General features: G+C 40.3%; 1 protein-coding gene and 2 long non-coding RNA genes across 4 annotated transcripts in view; 1 reads left to right on the top strand and 2 right to left on the bottom strand.

The window, feature by feature from the left end:
• Nucleotides 1–593: 593 nt before the first annotated feature.
• Nucleotides 594–3,693, bottom strand: LOC129151812 (uncharacterized). Its single transcript, XR_008558457.1, has 3 exons — nt 3,632–3,693; nt 2,734–2,847; nt 594–614 (listed from the first exon to the last, which is right to left on the bottom strand). It is a non-coding gene; the product is annotated as an uncharacterized LOC129151812 (long non-coding RNA).
• Nucleotides 3,694–7,781: 4,088 nt separating this feature from the next.
• On the bottom strand, nt 7,782–9,277 carry LOC129151813 (uncharacterized). The gene is made up of 2 exons (XR_008558458.1): nt 9,223–9,277; nt 7,782–8,218 (listed from the first exon to the last, which is right to left on the bottom strand). It is a non-coding gene; the product is annotated as an uncharacterized LOC129151813 (long non-coding RNA).
• The window catches only part of STRN (striatin), an 86,489-nt gene continuing 79,960 nt past the window's right edge, over nt 9,119–15,647 (top strand). The window contains exon 1 of one of the 2 annotated variants that reach the window (XM_028140123.2): nt 9,119–9,468. In XM_028140123.2, coding sequence (XP_027995924.1) covers nt 9,241–9,468 — 228 coding nt within the window. In that variant the 5' untranslated portion in view covers nt 9,119–9,240. The remainder of the gene's footprint in view (nt 9,469–15,647) is intronic. The other variant, XM_008162244.3, reaches the window with a different exon arrangement.

Below are 15,647 nucleotides of genomic sequence, written 5' to 3'. Positions count from 1 at the left end.
GAATAGGAATATCCAGTATCAAGAAGCTAAGAGAAGCATCATGTTAGCCAATAGATTCTTTCAGAAGATTAATCTGAGCAGTTTTAACATTATAAGAAATAAAGTACCCTCTATTTGCTTTCCAAATTCTTGTTAACCAATATAGTACATTTGAATTCTCAATTTAATTAGAGAGAAGGAATCTCTGAAATCAAGTGTCCCTGTTCTAATAGGTTCTGCCATCAGCCCGGGATAGAACTTTGGACAACCTAACCCTTTGGGGGCTTTAGTTTCCTCATCTATAAAATGAGGAACATTTACTAGGTATTCTTTCTATGAGCTTTTGTACATCTGAAAAGTACATGCGGCTACTTATCCTGCCTTTTTTTTTCTTTTTAAGTTATGAGAATGACTCTTTGGCCAATTCTTTAATAGTAACACACCATATTATTTAGTCTAAATAGTTTTTACATGTATATGAAATTGCTATCACAGTATGACAGTATAAATTCATTAAATCTAAACAGCAGTTAAAATATTGCAGATGATCACTTTGAAGAAGAGCTGCCATTTCTGTCGGGTGTCAGGTTGATATCCCTTGTTTTTTGTTTTGTTTTTTTTTCATTCAAACAATGCTGAAAGATGGATACAATTAGCCCAGTTTTCAAAACGCATTTAATCATATGGATTACTATGCCTCACATTTTCTTCACTCTTAATTGGAATTTTCAGGTTGGAGCCAGAAATGGCTAGAGTACAGCTATAAATAAATTTCTTGCCTTAATGCTTTCCATCAGATGGATTCTTTTTTAAACCCAATCCAATCATTACAAACCCACTTATAATTCTAAGGGCTTATGGAATTATTATTTATGGAGTTCACAAAATTTTACTTAACTAAATGGGAACTGCGTGTCTTAATCATAATTTAGAAAAAATTATCCTGAGCTAAGTTTTTGGTGCTATCAGTAAACTAAGGCGAGACCCATGCATGCACAAGTGACCTGTCCAACTACTGTATCTTTTCCCCCAGGAGACAATATTCACAGCCTGGGTCCCCTATCCATGTTATTTGTCTCTTTTTGCTGTTAGAACTCAGGGTTTTCATTTCAGGCATTGTTTTCCTCATGCACATTACTTCTGTTTGCCCCTTTCCCTCCTGACTTTTAATGTGAGTCAAAAGAATCCATGAAAATTTAAGTGAGCTTGTTTAATTTTTCCAACTTAAAAAAAATTTTTTTAATTGATTTCAGAGAGGAAGGGAGAGGGAGAGAGAGAGAGAAACATCAATGATGAGAGAGAATAATTGACTGGCTGCCTCCTGCAACGCCCCCTACTAGGAACCAAGCCCTACTGGAAACCCGCACATGTGCCCTGACTGGGAATTGAACCATGACCTCCTGGTTCATAGGTCCATGCTCAATCATTGAGCCACACCAACCAGGCTGTTTTCCAACTTTTAACTTTGATTATCCTCTCTTTAAATCTCATCTTTTCATTTTTGTGTGATAACTATGAAGGAATAATATGAAATACGGTATGATAGAAAGTAATAAGCAGCGATTCCTTCCTTCTTTAGGGTTGTCTGGAGTCCTAGCGTCTTTCCTCTTCAGACTTGCATATGTGACTACCCACCATTAGTTGTCTCAGAAGCTCCACAAACTCAATTAATTTACACTGGAAGTCTTCATCTCCTTATCTAACACCTTCTAAACTCATGATCTCCCAGTAAACAGTGCAACTCTTTTATTCTTTTGGGTAGCCATATGTAAGCCCTAGTTTCATCCATGACTCTTCCAACTTATTCTTTCACTATCCTAGTGCATCACCATGTTTCCTAAATATCTGATCAAATCCCTCCATGTGTTGTTATTGCCATTTTTACCATCTTAATCCAAATCAACGCATTTGGTTGCAGTATAACAAAGTGGCCGGTGTGAGTGGTAGGGTCAGTTTGCCTGGGTTGGAATCTGGCTCTGTCACTTACAAGTTGCGTAACTTTGGGCAAGTCACTTGTTCCTTTATGCCTGTTTCTGCATCTGTAAAATGGGAGCAATAATAATATCTATCTTACAGAGTAGCTGTGGGTTAAATGAGTTAATATTTGCAAAGGACCTTAACATAGTGCCTGACCTTTAGAAAACAATTCAGAAGTGTTAACTATAACTGTATTTCCCCGAACAGAAACGGAAATGATCTTTATAAATTCAAATCTGATAGTTTTGGCAAGGTACCTTACCGTAAAGACTGATTCCTAAGGTGACCCTCAAGTCCCTGCATCATCTGGCACCTGCCTACTCCATTCACCTCCTCACTTGATTTCATTTGGACCGATGGCCATTTGTCCTGTCCCTATATATCAAATGAAGGTAATGTTAGTACTTACCTTGTCGGGTGTTGTAAGGGCATAAATGCATTATTAAAATGCACTTTTTTAATTGAGTAAATGTTCAGGAAGTACTGGCTATTAAAATAATAATTATTACTTTCCTCTTGTTCTTTATTGTTAGCTGCATTGGACTTCTTTCAAGATACCAAATGCACAGTGTACTTTTCTTCCTAAGGTGTTTGAATTTTGCTTAAAAAACTCCATTCCACCTTCTAGCTAATTTATATTCTTGCTTCACATTTAATCTGATTACGTTCTCATAAAAATGTTGCAGCATTAATTTGATTATTGCCATATATTAAAAACTGTATTGTTTAAATTATCGTATTTTTCCTAAAATGAAAATGTATGTATTGGCTCCTTACCTTTGAATACTCATTGGTTATAATGTTACACATTATGAGTTCATGGGAAAGTGTCTATGAGCTGGTTCAAACCACTCCGTCTCGTTACTTCATGTCCTGCAGCTGGGGGGAAATCTGGGAAAGGAGATAACATGGATAATGGTAGAATTTTCCATTACAGAGAACAACGGTAAGTGCTAAAATTAACACGGATTGGACAACAAACAGTAGGATATCGAGGGCCTGCCGAGCAGAGGGAGGGAAATGTAGTACATGCAAACTAAGTTAAACCTTGTTGGAAACAGTTAAGAAAACACAGGTCTTCAGGAATTAAAACAAAAATGTGCTGGGCATCCTTAACCTGATTCATTTTTCTTGCTTTTCTGGCACAAAGCCCAGATTCCAACCCTGCCCCTTCCCACCACCACCACCACCACCACCACCACGTTTATTAAAAAAGTACCACATTTGAATTATTTTGAGAACTGACTTATTTATGTTAAAGGACTATCAGACAGGAGTTGTGGGTTGCTATTCTGGGCAGTTCAAGCTTAAAAGAAGATTGGGTGTTTTCTGCCGAGAAAAGGTTCCACATGGAAACGAATGTGTCTCTGTTGCATAGTTGGCAGGAATAGCCAGCTTATACAAATGTTCCCCTCTCTCTCCACCCCACGGTTATTTTTATGCAGTGGAGATTACATTAATTGTTTGAAATTTAGTTCCTGCCTCAGAAATGGGAGCACCATGGTTATTTTAAGAAAAAAGAACAAGAAATCTGTTGAGTAGAATTTTCATTCACTTGAAGTTTTGAAAGAGAAAGTTAAGAAACAAGGAGTGGAGTTGATGGGGAGAAAGGAAGACTGTGTTCAAAACCAGTTTATCTTTGCTTACAGAAGAAATAGAATCTTAAGTTGCTTACCATCAATATTCCCAGAGAAGTCTTGCAAGCTTCAGAGCTCTGTTATCATTTTAGTGTCCCCCTGTGTTAGAGATTTAGATTTATTAAAGCTATCCTGATTTTTTTTTTTTGCCCAACCAGCATGGCTCAGTGGTTGAGTGTCAACCCAGGAACCAAGAGGTGACTGGTTCCATTCCCAGTCAGGGCACATGCCCAGGTTTCAGGCTCTATCCCCAGTAGGGGGATGCAGGAAGCAGCCAATCGATGATGTTTTTCTCTCACTGATGTTTCTGTCTCTCTATCCCTTTCCTTTCTTCTCTCTCTAAAATCAATAAAAACATTTAAAATGTTTTTAAAGCTATCCTGAAATATTAGCCACTAGAATATTAAAATTTTGTTTAGTTAAATTTATTAAAAAGCATTAAGTAAAATAAAATTTAATTCTAAAATTAAAACTAGGCAACTCTCTAGTTTCAAAAGGAAATATTAGTAATAATAATAATAAATGATAGAGGCTATTTTCCCATTTTCTCACAAGACTGTAATGTAGATTTCATTCTTGAATTCCAAGAAAAAATTCAAAAATACAATTCCTTCACTTCCCAACTTGTGTTTGGCTGTTTCCCCAACCCAGTCATTACTAGACTTCAAATCCAGGGAGTAAGTTTGGAGGCTGAGGAACCTAAAAGCAGAGACTGGCCCCATGAAGCAGCATAGGCAGAAAGGGGTGAAATTAGGAAGTGGGTAGATGGTAGAGGAGGGTGATAAACAGTGGGCTATTGCACATTCCTCTTCCCCAAAATTCCATTCATCCTAGCTTCTCACCAGTCAAATTGTCCCCTCTCTTTGTTTTGTCTCCGCAGAATTCTGAAAGAGCTATCCAGTTCAATTTGAATCCTTTTTGTTGAGCAGTTAAAGAGTCAGAGACCCAAATAACAGGTCATCTGGAATCTTTTTCTTTTTTAAATAGCCGCTCACTTTAATGAAAAAATACAAAGAGAGAGAACACAGATGAATTATTTGTCCTTTTGTAGAACCATAGTCCCCACCCGAAAAAGCACACATATAAATAAAAATTAGCAAACACTCCAATTATCAAAATAACATATTAGCATTTCACAATGTTTCACTTTCAACTGGGTACACTGATATATAAATCAACATTTTGATAGCTGCTCTCTGTGCTTGGAAAAGAAACACTATTTTTGTGTCACAGGCTTAAGTAATTATAAAATGAAACAATCAGGAAATCAGCAATACCTTGAGGTCTGAGGTTTAATGGTTGGGCATAGACATTAATTTTTAAAAAGACTATTTCAGCTCTGCTGAATTAAAGTTCTGAATAGGGAATGAGAAAGCAAAAAGAAAAAAACTATGGAGCCCCTAGTATTTAAATTTTACATGTGTTATTTCAGCTAGTCATATGAGTAACTCTATTACAATAAAAGCTATCATTCAGTATATACTGTATGTCAGGCACTGTGCTAGGGGATTCACATTTCTTCTCTCATTTAATCTTCACAGTGACTTTATAAGGTAAATATCATTCCCATATTAAAAATGAAGGAGTTGCAGCACTTGTCTAAGATTTCCAGATTTGGAAAACTGTGGAATGGGGAATAAAATGTAGGTTTAGCTAGTTATAAATGTCATGCCCTTTCTAGTTATTAATTTTTTAAAAATATTTTTTTCAAAATAAAAACCATGTTTGCTGTAGTGTCAGAATACACATTGAGAGGGGTCTCCTGGGTCCCTGCAATGTTCTGCTTCATGATCTGGGTGGTGGTTACATTGAATATTTCAGTGAGGTGTCACTTACCACTTGTGTGCTTTTCTGTATATGTTGTATGCTATAAAGTGTTTACTTTAAAAAGTGTAATTCATGCTGAGTACAGCAAATGTGACACTGATAATCACAAAGAGGAAATAAATTCAAGGGTCTTTTGTGGTTCCATACAAATGTTAGGATTGTTTGTTTTATTGCTGTGAAAAATGCCATTGGGGTTTTGATAGAGATTGCACTGAATCCGTAGATTGCTTTGGGTAGTGTGGACATTTTCATAATATTAATTCTTCCAATCCATGAGCACAGAATATTTTTCCATTTATTTGTATCTTCTTCAATTTTTTTCCTTAATGTCTTTTAGTGTTTAGTATGTATATGTCTCGCCTTGGTTACATTTATCCCTGGGTATTTTATTCTTTTTCATGCAACTGAAAATGGGATAGTTCTCTAAGTTTCTCTTTTTGATAGATAGTTCATTATTAGTGTACAGAAATGTAATAGATTTTTGTTATTGATTTTGTATCCAGTAATATTCCTTAATTCATTTATTAGTTCTAAGTTTTTTGATGGAGTGTTCAGGGTTTTATATGTATACTATCATGTCATCTGTAAATAGTGAGTTTCATTTCTTCCTTTCCAATTTGGATGCCTTTTATTTCTTTTTCTTGCCTAATTGCTCTGGGTAGGACTTCCAATACTATATTGAATAAATATAGCTACAATGGGCACCCTTATCTTGTTTCTGATCTTAGAGGAAAAGCTTTCAGCTCTTCACCATTAAGTAGAATATTATTTTGGGGCTTGTCATATATAGCCTTTATTATGTTGAGGTATGTTCCCTTTATACCTGCTTTGCTATCATAAATGGATGTTGAATTTTGTCAAATGCTTCTTATGCATCTATTCAGATGATTATGATTTTTATCCTTCACTAGAGGCCTGGTGCACAAAAATTCATGCACTTGGGGTGGGGGGGGGGGGGTCCCCTGAGCCCGGCCTGCACCCTCTTGCAGTCTGGGAGCCCTCGGAGGATGTCTGACTGATGGCTTAGGCCCACCAGGAGTGGGCCTAAGCCGCAGTCTGGCCTCCCTCTGTGGGAGGCAACCGGCGGGCCAATCGGGGGATGGTGCTGGCAAGTGGCCAGCCCCGTCCCCCATCGCCCCTCTGCCGCTGCCCCAATTGCTGTCCCCTCCCTCTGCCCACTGGCACCTGCCTTGGCTGGCCTGGCGCCACCCGCTTGCTGGCCCGGCCCTCCGCTGACCTGTCGTTCTGCTGTTTGGTCAATTTGCATATTAGGCTTTTATTATATAGGATTCTTAATGTGGTATATCACATTGGCTGATTTGTGGATGTTGAACTGCCTTGCATCCGTGAATAAAACCCACTTACTCAGTGTTTGATCTTTTTAATGTATTGTTTAATTTTCTTTGTTAATATTTTGTTGAGGGTTTTTGCATCTATTTTCGTCAGGGATATTGGCCTCTCATATTCTTTTCCTGTGGTGTCCTTGTCTAGTGTTGTTGTCAGGGTGATGCTGACCTCCTAAAATGAGTTTGGAAGTGTTCCCTCCTTTTCTATTTTTTGGAAGAGTTTGAGGATTGGTATTTTTTGTTGAATATTTGTTCAAATTCACCAGCGAAGCCATCTGGTCCTAGCCTTTTCTTTGTTTGAGAGGTTTCTGATTACTGATTCAATCTCTTTATAGTACTCTGCTCAGATTCTCTATTTCTTCATGATTCAGTCTTGGTAGGTTGCATGATTCTAGAAATTTATCCATTTCTTCTAGGCTGTCCAATTTGACCTATAATTGTTCATAGTAGTTTCTTATGACCTTTTGAATTTATGTGGTAATAGTTGTAATATCTCTTCTTTCATTTCTGATTTTCTCTTTTTTTCTTCGTGAATCTAGATAAATGATTTATGGGTTCCTCAAAAGCTACCATTTAGTTTAATTATATTTAATAGTGTTATGAATTTATTTAAATGGATTGTCAGATGTCTTTTATTAGAGAAAAAATAGCTTTTAACATTAAAAATATCTAAGATTACTTAAGTCCTTCAAATAAAAAAAGATGCCATTGTTGCATTATTGGCCCCTTGGAACTGATGTAGGTCTCATAAGAGGAGGCAACGTTAATGAAAAGGCCAGTGAACTAGCAGTCAGGAATACTGGTTTCTAGTTTTGCCTGTGCCACTGAATAAAAACCTCATTGTAGACAAGTCTCAAGTTCTTTGAACTTCAGTTTCTTGAGCTGTAAAATGAGAGGATTGGGCAGTATCTCAAAGGACACTTACAGCCAAAATAATTATGACACAGGGATTTGGCCATGCATCACACTTTTATTATAATAAAGAATTGAATTAATGAAACAGAAACATTCAATATCGTAGGAGAACAGAGGTTGCCATTTTTATTTGCAGACACAATGTGTTTCCTGCCCTTTCCACAAGTAGCCATGGGAAGGGAAGCGAAAGGGAAGAAGGACAGGATGTCCTTCCTTGACATGTCACTCATCAGCCTATATCTTTACATTTTTTTTCATGGCCATCGGATCTGGTATCTCAGAAGCCCATCCCACAAAACAGAAGAACTGCAAATAACTTGTTATGAAGACTAAGTGCTTAATTTCATTTGCACTTGTTATATATATTTTTTCAAATGTGTTCCTTTCATTATCGTTGTAGCCTGAACTCACAGTGACAATTTCAGGGACTTCGGAGAAGGGTAACATTTACACAGAAACAGCTGAAGGAACTTCGGTGTCCCTTCGGTAGGCTGATCCTGTTGCCAGTTTGCAGGTGAACCGTGGAGAAACTGGGGACTGGACAAGAAAAGGGAGAAGTGCCTGGGAACCCAAGACAGTTCTAGGGAGCAGAAAGGGACTTGGCTTTCTCAGGTCGTGTAGCTTTAAGGCACCGGGAGATGGGTTATTTACTTGCCCAACTTCCCTTTGATGACAGGAAGTGTCATTTATCTTTATATCCCCAGCGACAGATATAACTGACAACCAAGTAGTTGTTGAATTGAATAAAAACTGCGCGGGGAATAAGGTAGGAAAAAGGAGACCGAAATAACATGGCCTCGGATATCTGAAACTTTTAGAGATTCACTGTAAGATTAACCACAAAGGGAAAGCGAACTTCAGCGGAGCACTTTTTTCAGATGAGGTGTCAACAACATAGGAGAGAGAGAGGCGATCAGAGCTCCTTTTAAGTGAAAACAGACCCCGCAACAGGTTTGAACCCCGGAGTGAAAAAGGGAGAAGCGACAGCGACGGGCAGATGGCAGAAGTGTCTAGGTCAGAGCTGAGCCAGGCAGGAGAAGCTCGCTTTGAGCATGTTTCTTAACAGAACTCCCGGGAAGCCCTAAACGAAGTGCAGCTCGGGCGGGTCGTTTGGCCTGATAACTTCCGTGTGTGTGGGTGTGCAACAGGGAGCGCCGCCCGCGAACTTCCGCGTGCCAGGGACCCCGGAGCGCCGCCCGGCTGCGCCCGCCCCACCCTCAGGAAACCCGCGCACCCCGGGGGAACTGCCCTACCGCCCAGGGCAGGAAAGGGGCGGGGCCGCGCGCGCGCCGCAGCCCCGCAGGCCGCCTCCGCCGAGCCCGCTGTCGCCACGCCCCCCGGACTACATTTCCCAGCATGCCGCGAGGCCGCCCGCGCGCCGCAGTTGACCCATTTCCCGGCCCGTCCCGGGCTCGGCCGGCCCCCGCGCCGAGGCGGCTGCTCCCTGCTGACTGGGGTGTGGGCGGGGAGCGGCGGAGGGAGGAGGAGGCGCTGCTGCCGCGGCCGCCGTTGCCTCCGCTGCTGGGCGCTGGGCAGCTCACCGGGCTTCTGCGGCTGCCATGGACGAGCAGGCGGGTCCCGGCGTCTTCTTCAGCAACAACCACCCGGGCGCCGGCGGTGCCAAGGGTCTCGGGCCTCTGGCGGAGGCGGCCGGCGACGGGGCGGCTGCGGCGGGGGCGGCCCGAGCCCAGTACAGCCTCCCGGGGATCCTGCACTTCCTGCAGCACGAGTGGGCCCGCTTCGAGGTGGAGAGAGCCCAGTGGGAGGTGGAGCGGGCGGAGCTGCAGGTAAAGACCCTCCCGGCCTGGCCCTCTTCATCCCGCCTCTTCGCCCCCTTTCGCCCCGCCCCGGACCCTTCCCCCTCCCTCTTCTGCCCTCTCTGGTCCCCTCCCCTTCGCTCCCACCCTCCCACCGGAATGTCCCCTTCCCCCTTCACCTTTGCCTTTGGCTGACCCCCCACTTCCTCGACCCGGGTTCCCGCTCCCGCCCTGGCGCGTTGTTTACCCTCCCGCTCCTCTGCGTTTGCTCCTTCCTTCTCTTAACTCTGTTTCCTTTCAACTCCCTGGCCATCGCACGTTTTAGGGCTTGCCTTTCGGTGTACTCGTTGGGCTAACAGCGGTGCCCATCCTCTGTCCTAGGTCTAGAGACGTGCCCGCAGTGGGTACTGGCAGTAGGCTTCTCTGAGGGGAAGGTGAGCAGAGGAGGCAACAGAAGTTCCATCTGTGAGGCCTTGACTTTCGGCGAGCAGCTGAGGTTGGGGGAGAAAGTGTTACTAGGAATATCCAGCGCTCCCTTTACATATGTAAATGTTTCTTCTCTCCTTCCCACTCCCTCACCCCCTCCCGCGTTTCTTTTAGGTATTTCAGATGCATGGATTTTTTTTTTAAATGAAGGACCTAGAGATGATCGCAGTCAGATGGTAGTAGTTCAGAGATGGTCTCCTGTTCTCCGAATCTAAAACTTCCCGAGGATTGATTTTATGTTCAGGGTTCCGTGAGATGCGACTTTTACTTGAAAAGGGACTAAAAGGGGCTTTAAAGTTGGTCCACATTTCCTGCATAATCTGCAAAATAGAGTATATCCAGGGAGGAGCCGTTGTGGCCTCTTGGAAGCATGAAAGGGAGGCTGATACTTGACAGGCCATTCTGAGTCGGTTAAGTGGCTCTTAAAAACTTCCAAGCCATTCACCAATTTCACAAGGAACTTAAAGAACTGTGCTTTACTGGCTAAATCCTGTATGTTTATGAAATTTGAGTATAGTTTTGGTTGGTGAAACACTTGACGTTAAAATGCTACCCAGTGTGTCACTTTTTTTTTTTTTTTTTGGTAACATGTATTTTCTTTGATACTTAAAAAAAAGAAAAGGAGAAGTGTGTTTAATAGGGTCTGTGCTGGGACAGGCTGCTGTGGTGTAGTGCAAGTGGAATGAAGGGAGCAAGGAGACGGTTACAGTATGGGCTGGGCTTGCTGCTCGCTCTGTGACCTTTAGGAAATCCTTTAACCTCTCTGAACTTCAGTGTCATCACTTATTTATTCGGCACATTTATTGAATGCCAGCTGTGTGCCTCTAGGTCCTGGGATGAACAAAACTGACACAGCCTCTACCCTCATAGAGCTTACATTTTAGGTGGGAGGCAGTGAGTAAATGCATCTCTATAATATTCTGACCCATAGTAGCAACTGCCATGAGGAGAAGAACTCAGGGAACAGGAATAGAATGTGATAGGGGCAGCTATTTTAGATGGAGTGGTTAGGGAAGGCCTCTGAGATGAGTTGAATGAAGTGGGGAAGTGACCCATAGTTTCTAAGATTCCTTCTGATTCTTTATGTTTATGTTCTTTGGTGGCTTTTTCATTCCGACTGTTATGTTGCTTTAGTATCTGGTCTTCTGATATTTGTAATATTTTTTATAATGAATCTGACCATGTCTGTATAGTAAACAGCAGACTTAGATGCTTCACTCAAATTTACTGGTAATTCACCTTTATTGGCAGTGAATTCCATAAATGAGCTTGTGGATTTCAGACTTCAAGGAAGTGTTAAAGGCAGGCTTTAACTTTAACGTTGTACTGTTGTGGAGGATGATGTTTATATGTAACCACTTAAATTTTAATTTCTTTTCCAGTTTAGGGAATGTAAGATAAGTCACACTAATTGGGTAAAAAACCAAGAAAACAATTCTTACTGCTTGTAGAACTTTGGGAATTTTCAACCCACTTCACCCCCTATGTCTCCCCCCACCTCACTGTGTTTAAACTTTTTAATTTTACCTGTAACTGTAGCCACTCTTCAATTTTATATGCACACACACAACTTCCTGGGTTATTAACGGCAAATGTTAAACTTAAGGTAGGTTTCCCATTGGCGCTCATTTTGTTAAGGGCACTGCATTTTTACAGTACCTTTTGGTGGTTCTCAAATTAAGCATCCACAGAGAAACTTAAAAAAATCGTATTTTCCAAACAGAGCAAGTATTATGTATTTTGGAGGGATAGAGTTTGCAGGAACCTGTGGTCTTTGGCCCCTTTATTAGCATTATTGAAAATATATTTTTAAAATCATTTATTTTTATTATTGACAGTATTACAGATGTTTCCCATTCCCCCCATTTGCCACATCATTTCTTTACATCAACATCATTAAATTTGAACATATCCCTTCATTTTTCTATTGCCATTGGAATTTTCCTAGAAAAACAATAGGAAGTAAGAATTGAATGATGATGAAACTTGGATTACTTGATGTCTTCCTTTTAATTTTTAAATCTTTTCTCCAGTCCTTAACACCGAAGTCAACAAAAACACCTTTAAGGTTAACTCTAATGTGTCTCCTCAGGAACCTGTTAGTCCTGCTCTTTTAAATTGCCAGGGCAGAATTGTGAAAGGCCATCCAAGCTCCCACCTATCTACCTGGCCTGCCTTCATCACTTCCTCCCTCCTTCAGACCTTGAGAGTAAGGAACTAACCACATTGTACCAAAAACGTGTTGTCATTTTGTTCCCCCTTGCCCATTTTAGTTAAATATATGATTCTCTTTTACTTTTGGTAATCCCCATCACCATACCATGTAGATGAGAATAGGTAATTCGTGGAAAAGAATGGTCAAAATTATTACTGAGCTTTAATATTTGTGAAAGGAATTGAAAATGGGATATATAACATTTGAAAGAATTTTCTGGGTGAGACAGATTGAACCAGATTGATTACCTCAAAGAAACTTGCAGTCTGGTTGGAGTGATAGAACAATCAGAATGCAGAAAAATCAGTGTTTATCACTTGAGGGATTTAAGTTTTCTTAGAACAGCACAGAAGAGCCTAGCAGTGAGTGAAATGAATAGCAGGAAAAAAGAACTTTATGAGGTAATGAGAACCTAAGGCTCAGTTTCAAAAGTTACTGACTTATGGGAAGACAAAATGTAAATAAAAAAGAAAAGTTATTGCCTTAGTTGTGTGTGTGTATGTGTGTGTAGTTGGGGAGGCTGTGCTGTTTACCTGGAAATGCTAGAACTGAGAAAAGGTCAAGCTATCATTAGTTATATGGTTGTTGGTACTAGAGTGTTTATGAATTTAAATTTTGGCATTGATGATTCATATTTTCATTCAATAGATGTTTTTCAAGTGCCTACTTCCTGCCAGGTCCTGTTCTAGGCACTGGAGAAACAACAATGATGAAAACAGATCCTACTCACATGAAACTTAAATTGTGCGGGAAGACAGACAGTATTAAATAAATGCATCCTGAAAACATTAGATGGTAATAAGAGCTGTGATGAAGTGTGTAAGTGGGATATGGAGTGCTTGGGAGGGTGGAAGGGGGAAGAAAGGCTTTACTGATAAGGTGCCATTTGAACAGAGACCTTGAAAAGGTGAAATCTAAGGAGAGTGTTCCAGGCAGAGGGAACAGAAGGGGGAAGGAACACACTTGGAATGTTTGAGGAATAATGAGGCAAGTGTGGGTGGAGTACAGGAGGAGACTAGAAGAAATGATGTCAGACAGAAGTATTGAGTCTTGCCCATGGTAAGGACTTTAGATTTTACCGCAACAAGGTGGGGAACTATTGAAATGTATTGAACAAAAGAGTGACAGCATCTTTAAACAGAACCCTTTGCCAAGGATTCAGAATGACCTGGAGGGGAGATGAGGATAGAAGAATCAGAGTCTAGTTAGGAGGCTCTTTGAATAATCCAGGCTACAGATGAACTAAAGTGGCAGTAATGAGATCTGGGATTATATGTTTTGAAACATGTTCAAAATATAATGGATTTTGAATATATTTTTGAAGGTAGAATCAGCAAGATGTGATAGAGGACAGGATGTGAGATTTGAGACAAAGGGGAGTGGAAGATGGAGAGAAAGGCAGAGAGAAGTATTGATGTGAGAGAAACACATCGGTTGGTTGCCTCCTGCACACTCCCGACCAGGGCCTGGGTTGGGGAGGAGCCTACAACCAACATACCGCCCTCGATCTGAATGGAACCCGGGCGCTTTGGTTCGCATGCCAACACTCTGTCCAATGAGCCAATCCGGCTAGGGCTACCTTGTGAGAATTAAATGAGAAACTTTAAGGTATCTAGCAGAGGCCTGGTACATAACGCAAAGTAAGTGCCGAATAAATAAATGGTACCAAGTGCATGATGTTAAAGTTGTATATCTCCTTGTTCCCACAGAAAAGCAAAATCTTCAGTTATGAACTCTTCTAAGGCTAGAGCGTATAAGTGCCATTCTGGAACCATGCAGTTTAATATTCTGGGTCTGGTAGTGGCACTAAGGGACATTCAATAGGAATCAGCCTCAAAATTTTGATAATAGGACACCTTTCCCAGGCCAGGTCCGCTGGCCCATCCTCTTAAACTTCTCCTCCCCCAAACATTGGTAATATACTTCACATGTACTTGATTTACTTAATAACCCACTATGTGTCTTCTATCTTGAATTTTCTATAAACTTTTCAGAATGTGTTTATCTTAACCATGCATGACTTCTTAGGTAACAAATTGTATATATTTACTAACCACTTTATAAAACTAATTTTTTTGTGTTTTTGGACCTTTAAACTTGGAACTGGTGAGCCCCATTTTGGTATGGTGAAATTTTGTAAACAGGCTCATTTTTTAATTCTAGTCATCCTTGATAATTTTTAAATCTTATATTTTAGAAAGGTTCTAGAGGTTTTAGTCTTTTTAAAACATATCCTAATATTTGTTACTTTAGTGTTTCTCAACTTTAGATGTAATCTTAGGATAACTTGGGTAAATTTTTAAATGTATTAATTCCCTGAGCTCTTCAGCAGGCTACTTAAATCAGAAATGTAGGAATTAGGGCCCCTGGCATTAGTATTAGATGAGACGTATACTAGTACACCTCCCTCAGACTGAGAGATAAAAATGATATTAATCTTTGAGCTGGAATGAACTTAGGAATTAATCAGCTACATCCTTTTTTTACAAGTAAAGTGAGGCCCAGAGAGAGATTAAATGACCAAGAATGAAAACAGATTTTTGTCCAAGCTCTGTCACTTAAATCTCCATATACCTTTGCAGTTTTTTAAAAAAACTTTTCAAGTACATTATCTTGTTCTATCCTTATAACCTATTGAGATAACCAGTCACTAATGCTTATTTAATCACTTTTATTGATTGATTGATTGACTTCAGAGAGAGGAATTGGTGGGGGGGAAGAGAGAGAAAAAGGAAGAGGGAGAGGGAGAGGGGGAGAGAGGAGGAAAGAAAGAGAGAGAGAGAAACATCAATCAGCTGCCTCCCGCTTGCGCCCGGACCTGGCATTGAACCTGCAACCTGGGTATGTGCCCTGACCTGACCGAGAATCTCACCCACCACCTTTTGGTGTAATGGACAATGTTCCAACAAACTGAGCCACACTGGCCAGGGCTCACTTTTCTTTTTATTTAAAGCAACAGACATGGAGGTTTTACAGTGTTCTACTGTTTTCTAGCTTATTTTATTAGCTACATTTATAATTTTCTTTTGACTTCGGTGTTTCTGTAGTTTCATTATGATGTGTAAGGGTTTAGATTTCTGTTTTTTTTTTTTAATTTAATTTGGGACTTTGTTAGGCTCCTTGAATCTGTGGATTAGCATCTCATTAGTTCTGTAAAATAATCATTCATTATCTCTTTGAATTTCTCTTCTATCTTGTTCTCTTTTCTTTCCCTTTGGATCTCTGATTATATGTAGGCCTTCCTTATTTGCACTGTATTTTGCATTTTTAAAAATTTCTACATGCTTTATTCTGGATAATTCTGATTTATTTTCTAGTCCATTAATTTTCTTTTCAGTTGGATCTAATCTTTTAAAGCTATCCTGTGATTTTGATTATTGTTGAAGTTCAGTTTGGTTCCTCTTAAAATCTGCTCTATCTTTTCTAAATAGTTTCCTATTCCCTGTAAATATTTTCAGAGTTGTCTTCAGAGTTGTCTTGTATTTTTTAAACCTAATAAGTATAGTTA

Source organism: Eptesicus fuscus, chromosome 16, assembly GCF_027574615.1.
Source record: "Eptesicus fuscus isolate TK198812 chromosome 16, DD_ASM_mEF_20220401, whole genome shotgun sequence".
In the NCBI taxonomy this organism is placed as follows: Eukaryota; Metazoa; Chordata; class Mammalia; order Chiroptera; family Vespertilionidae; genus Eptesicus; species Eptesicus fuscus.
The sequence above is the reverse complement of the archived record's forward strand: the minus strand, read 5'-3'. Positions and strand labels throughout refer to the sequence as shown.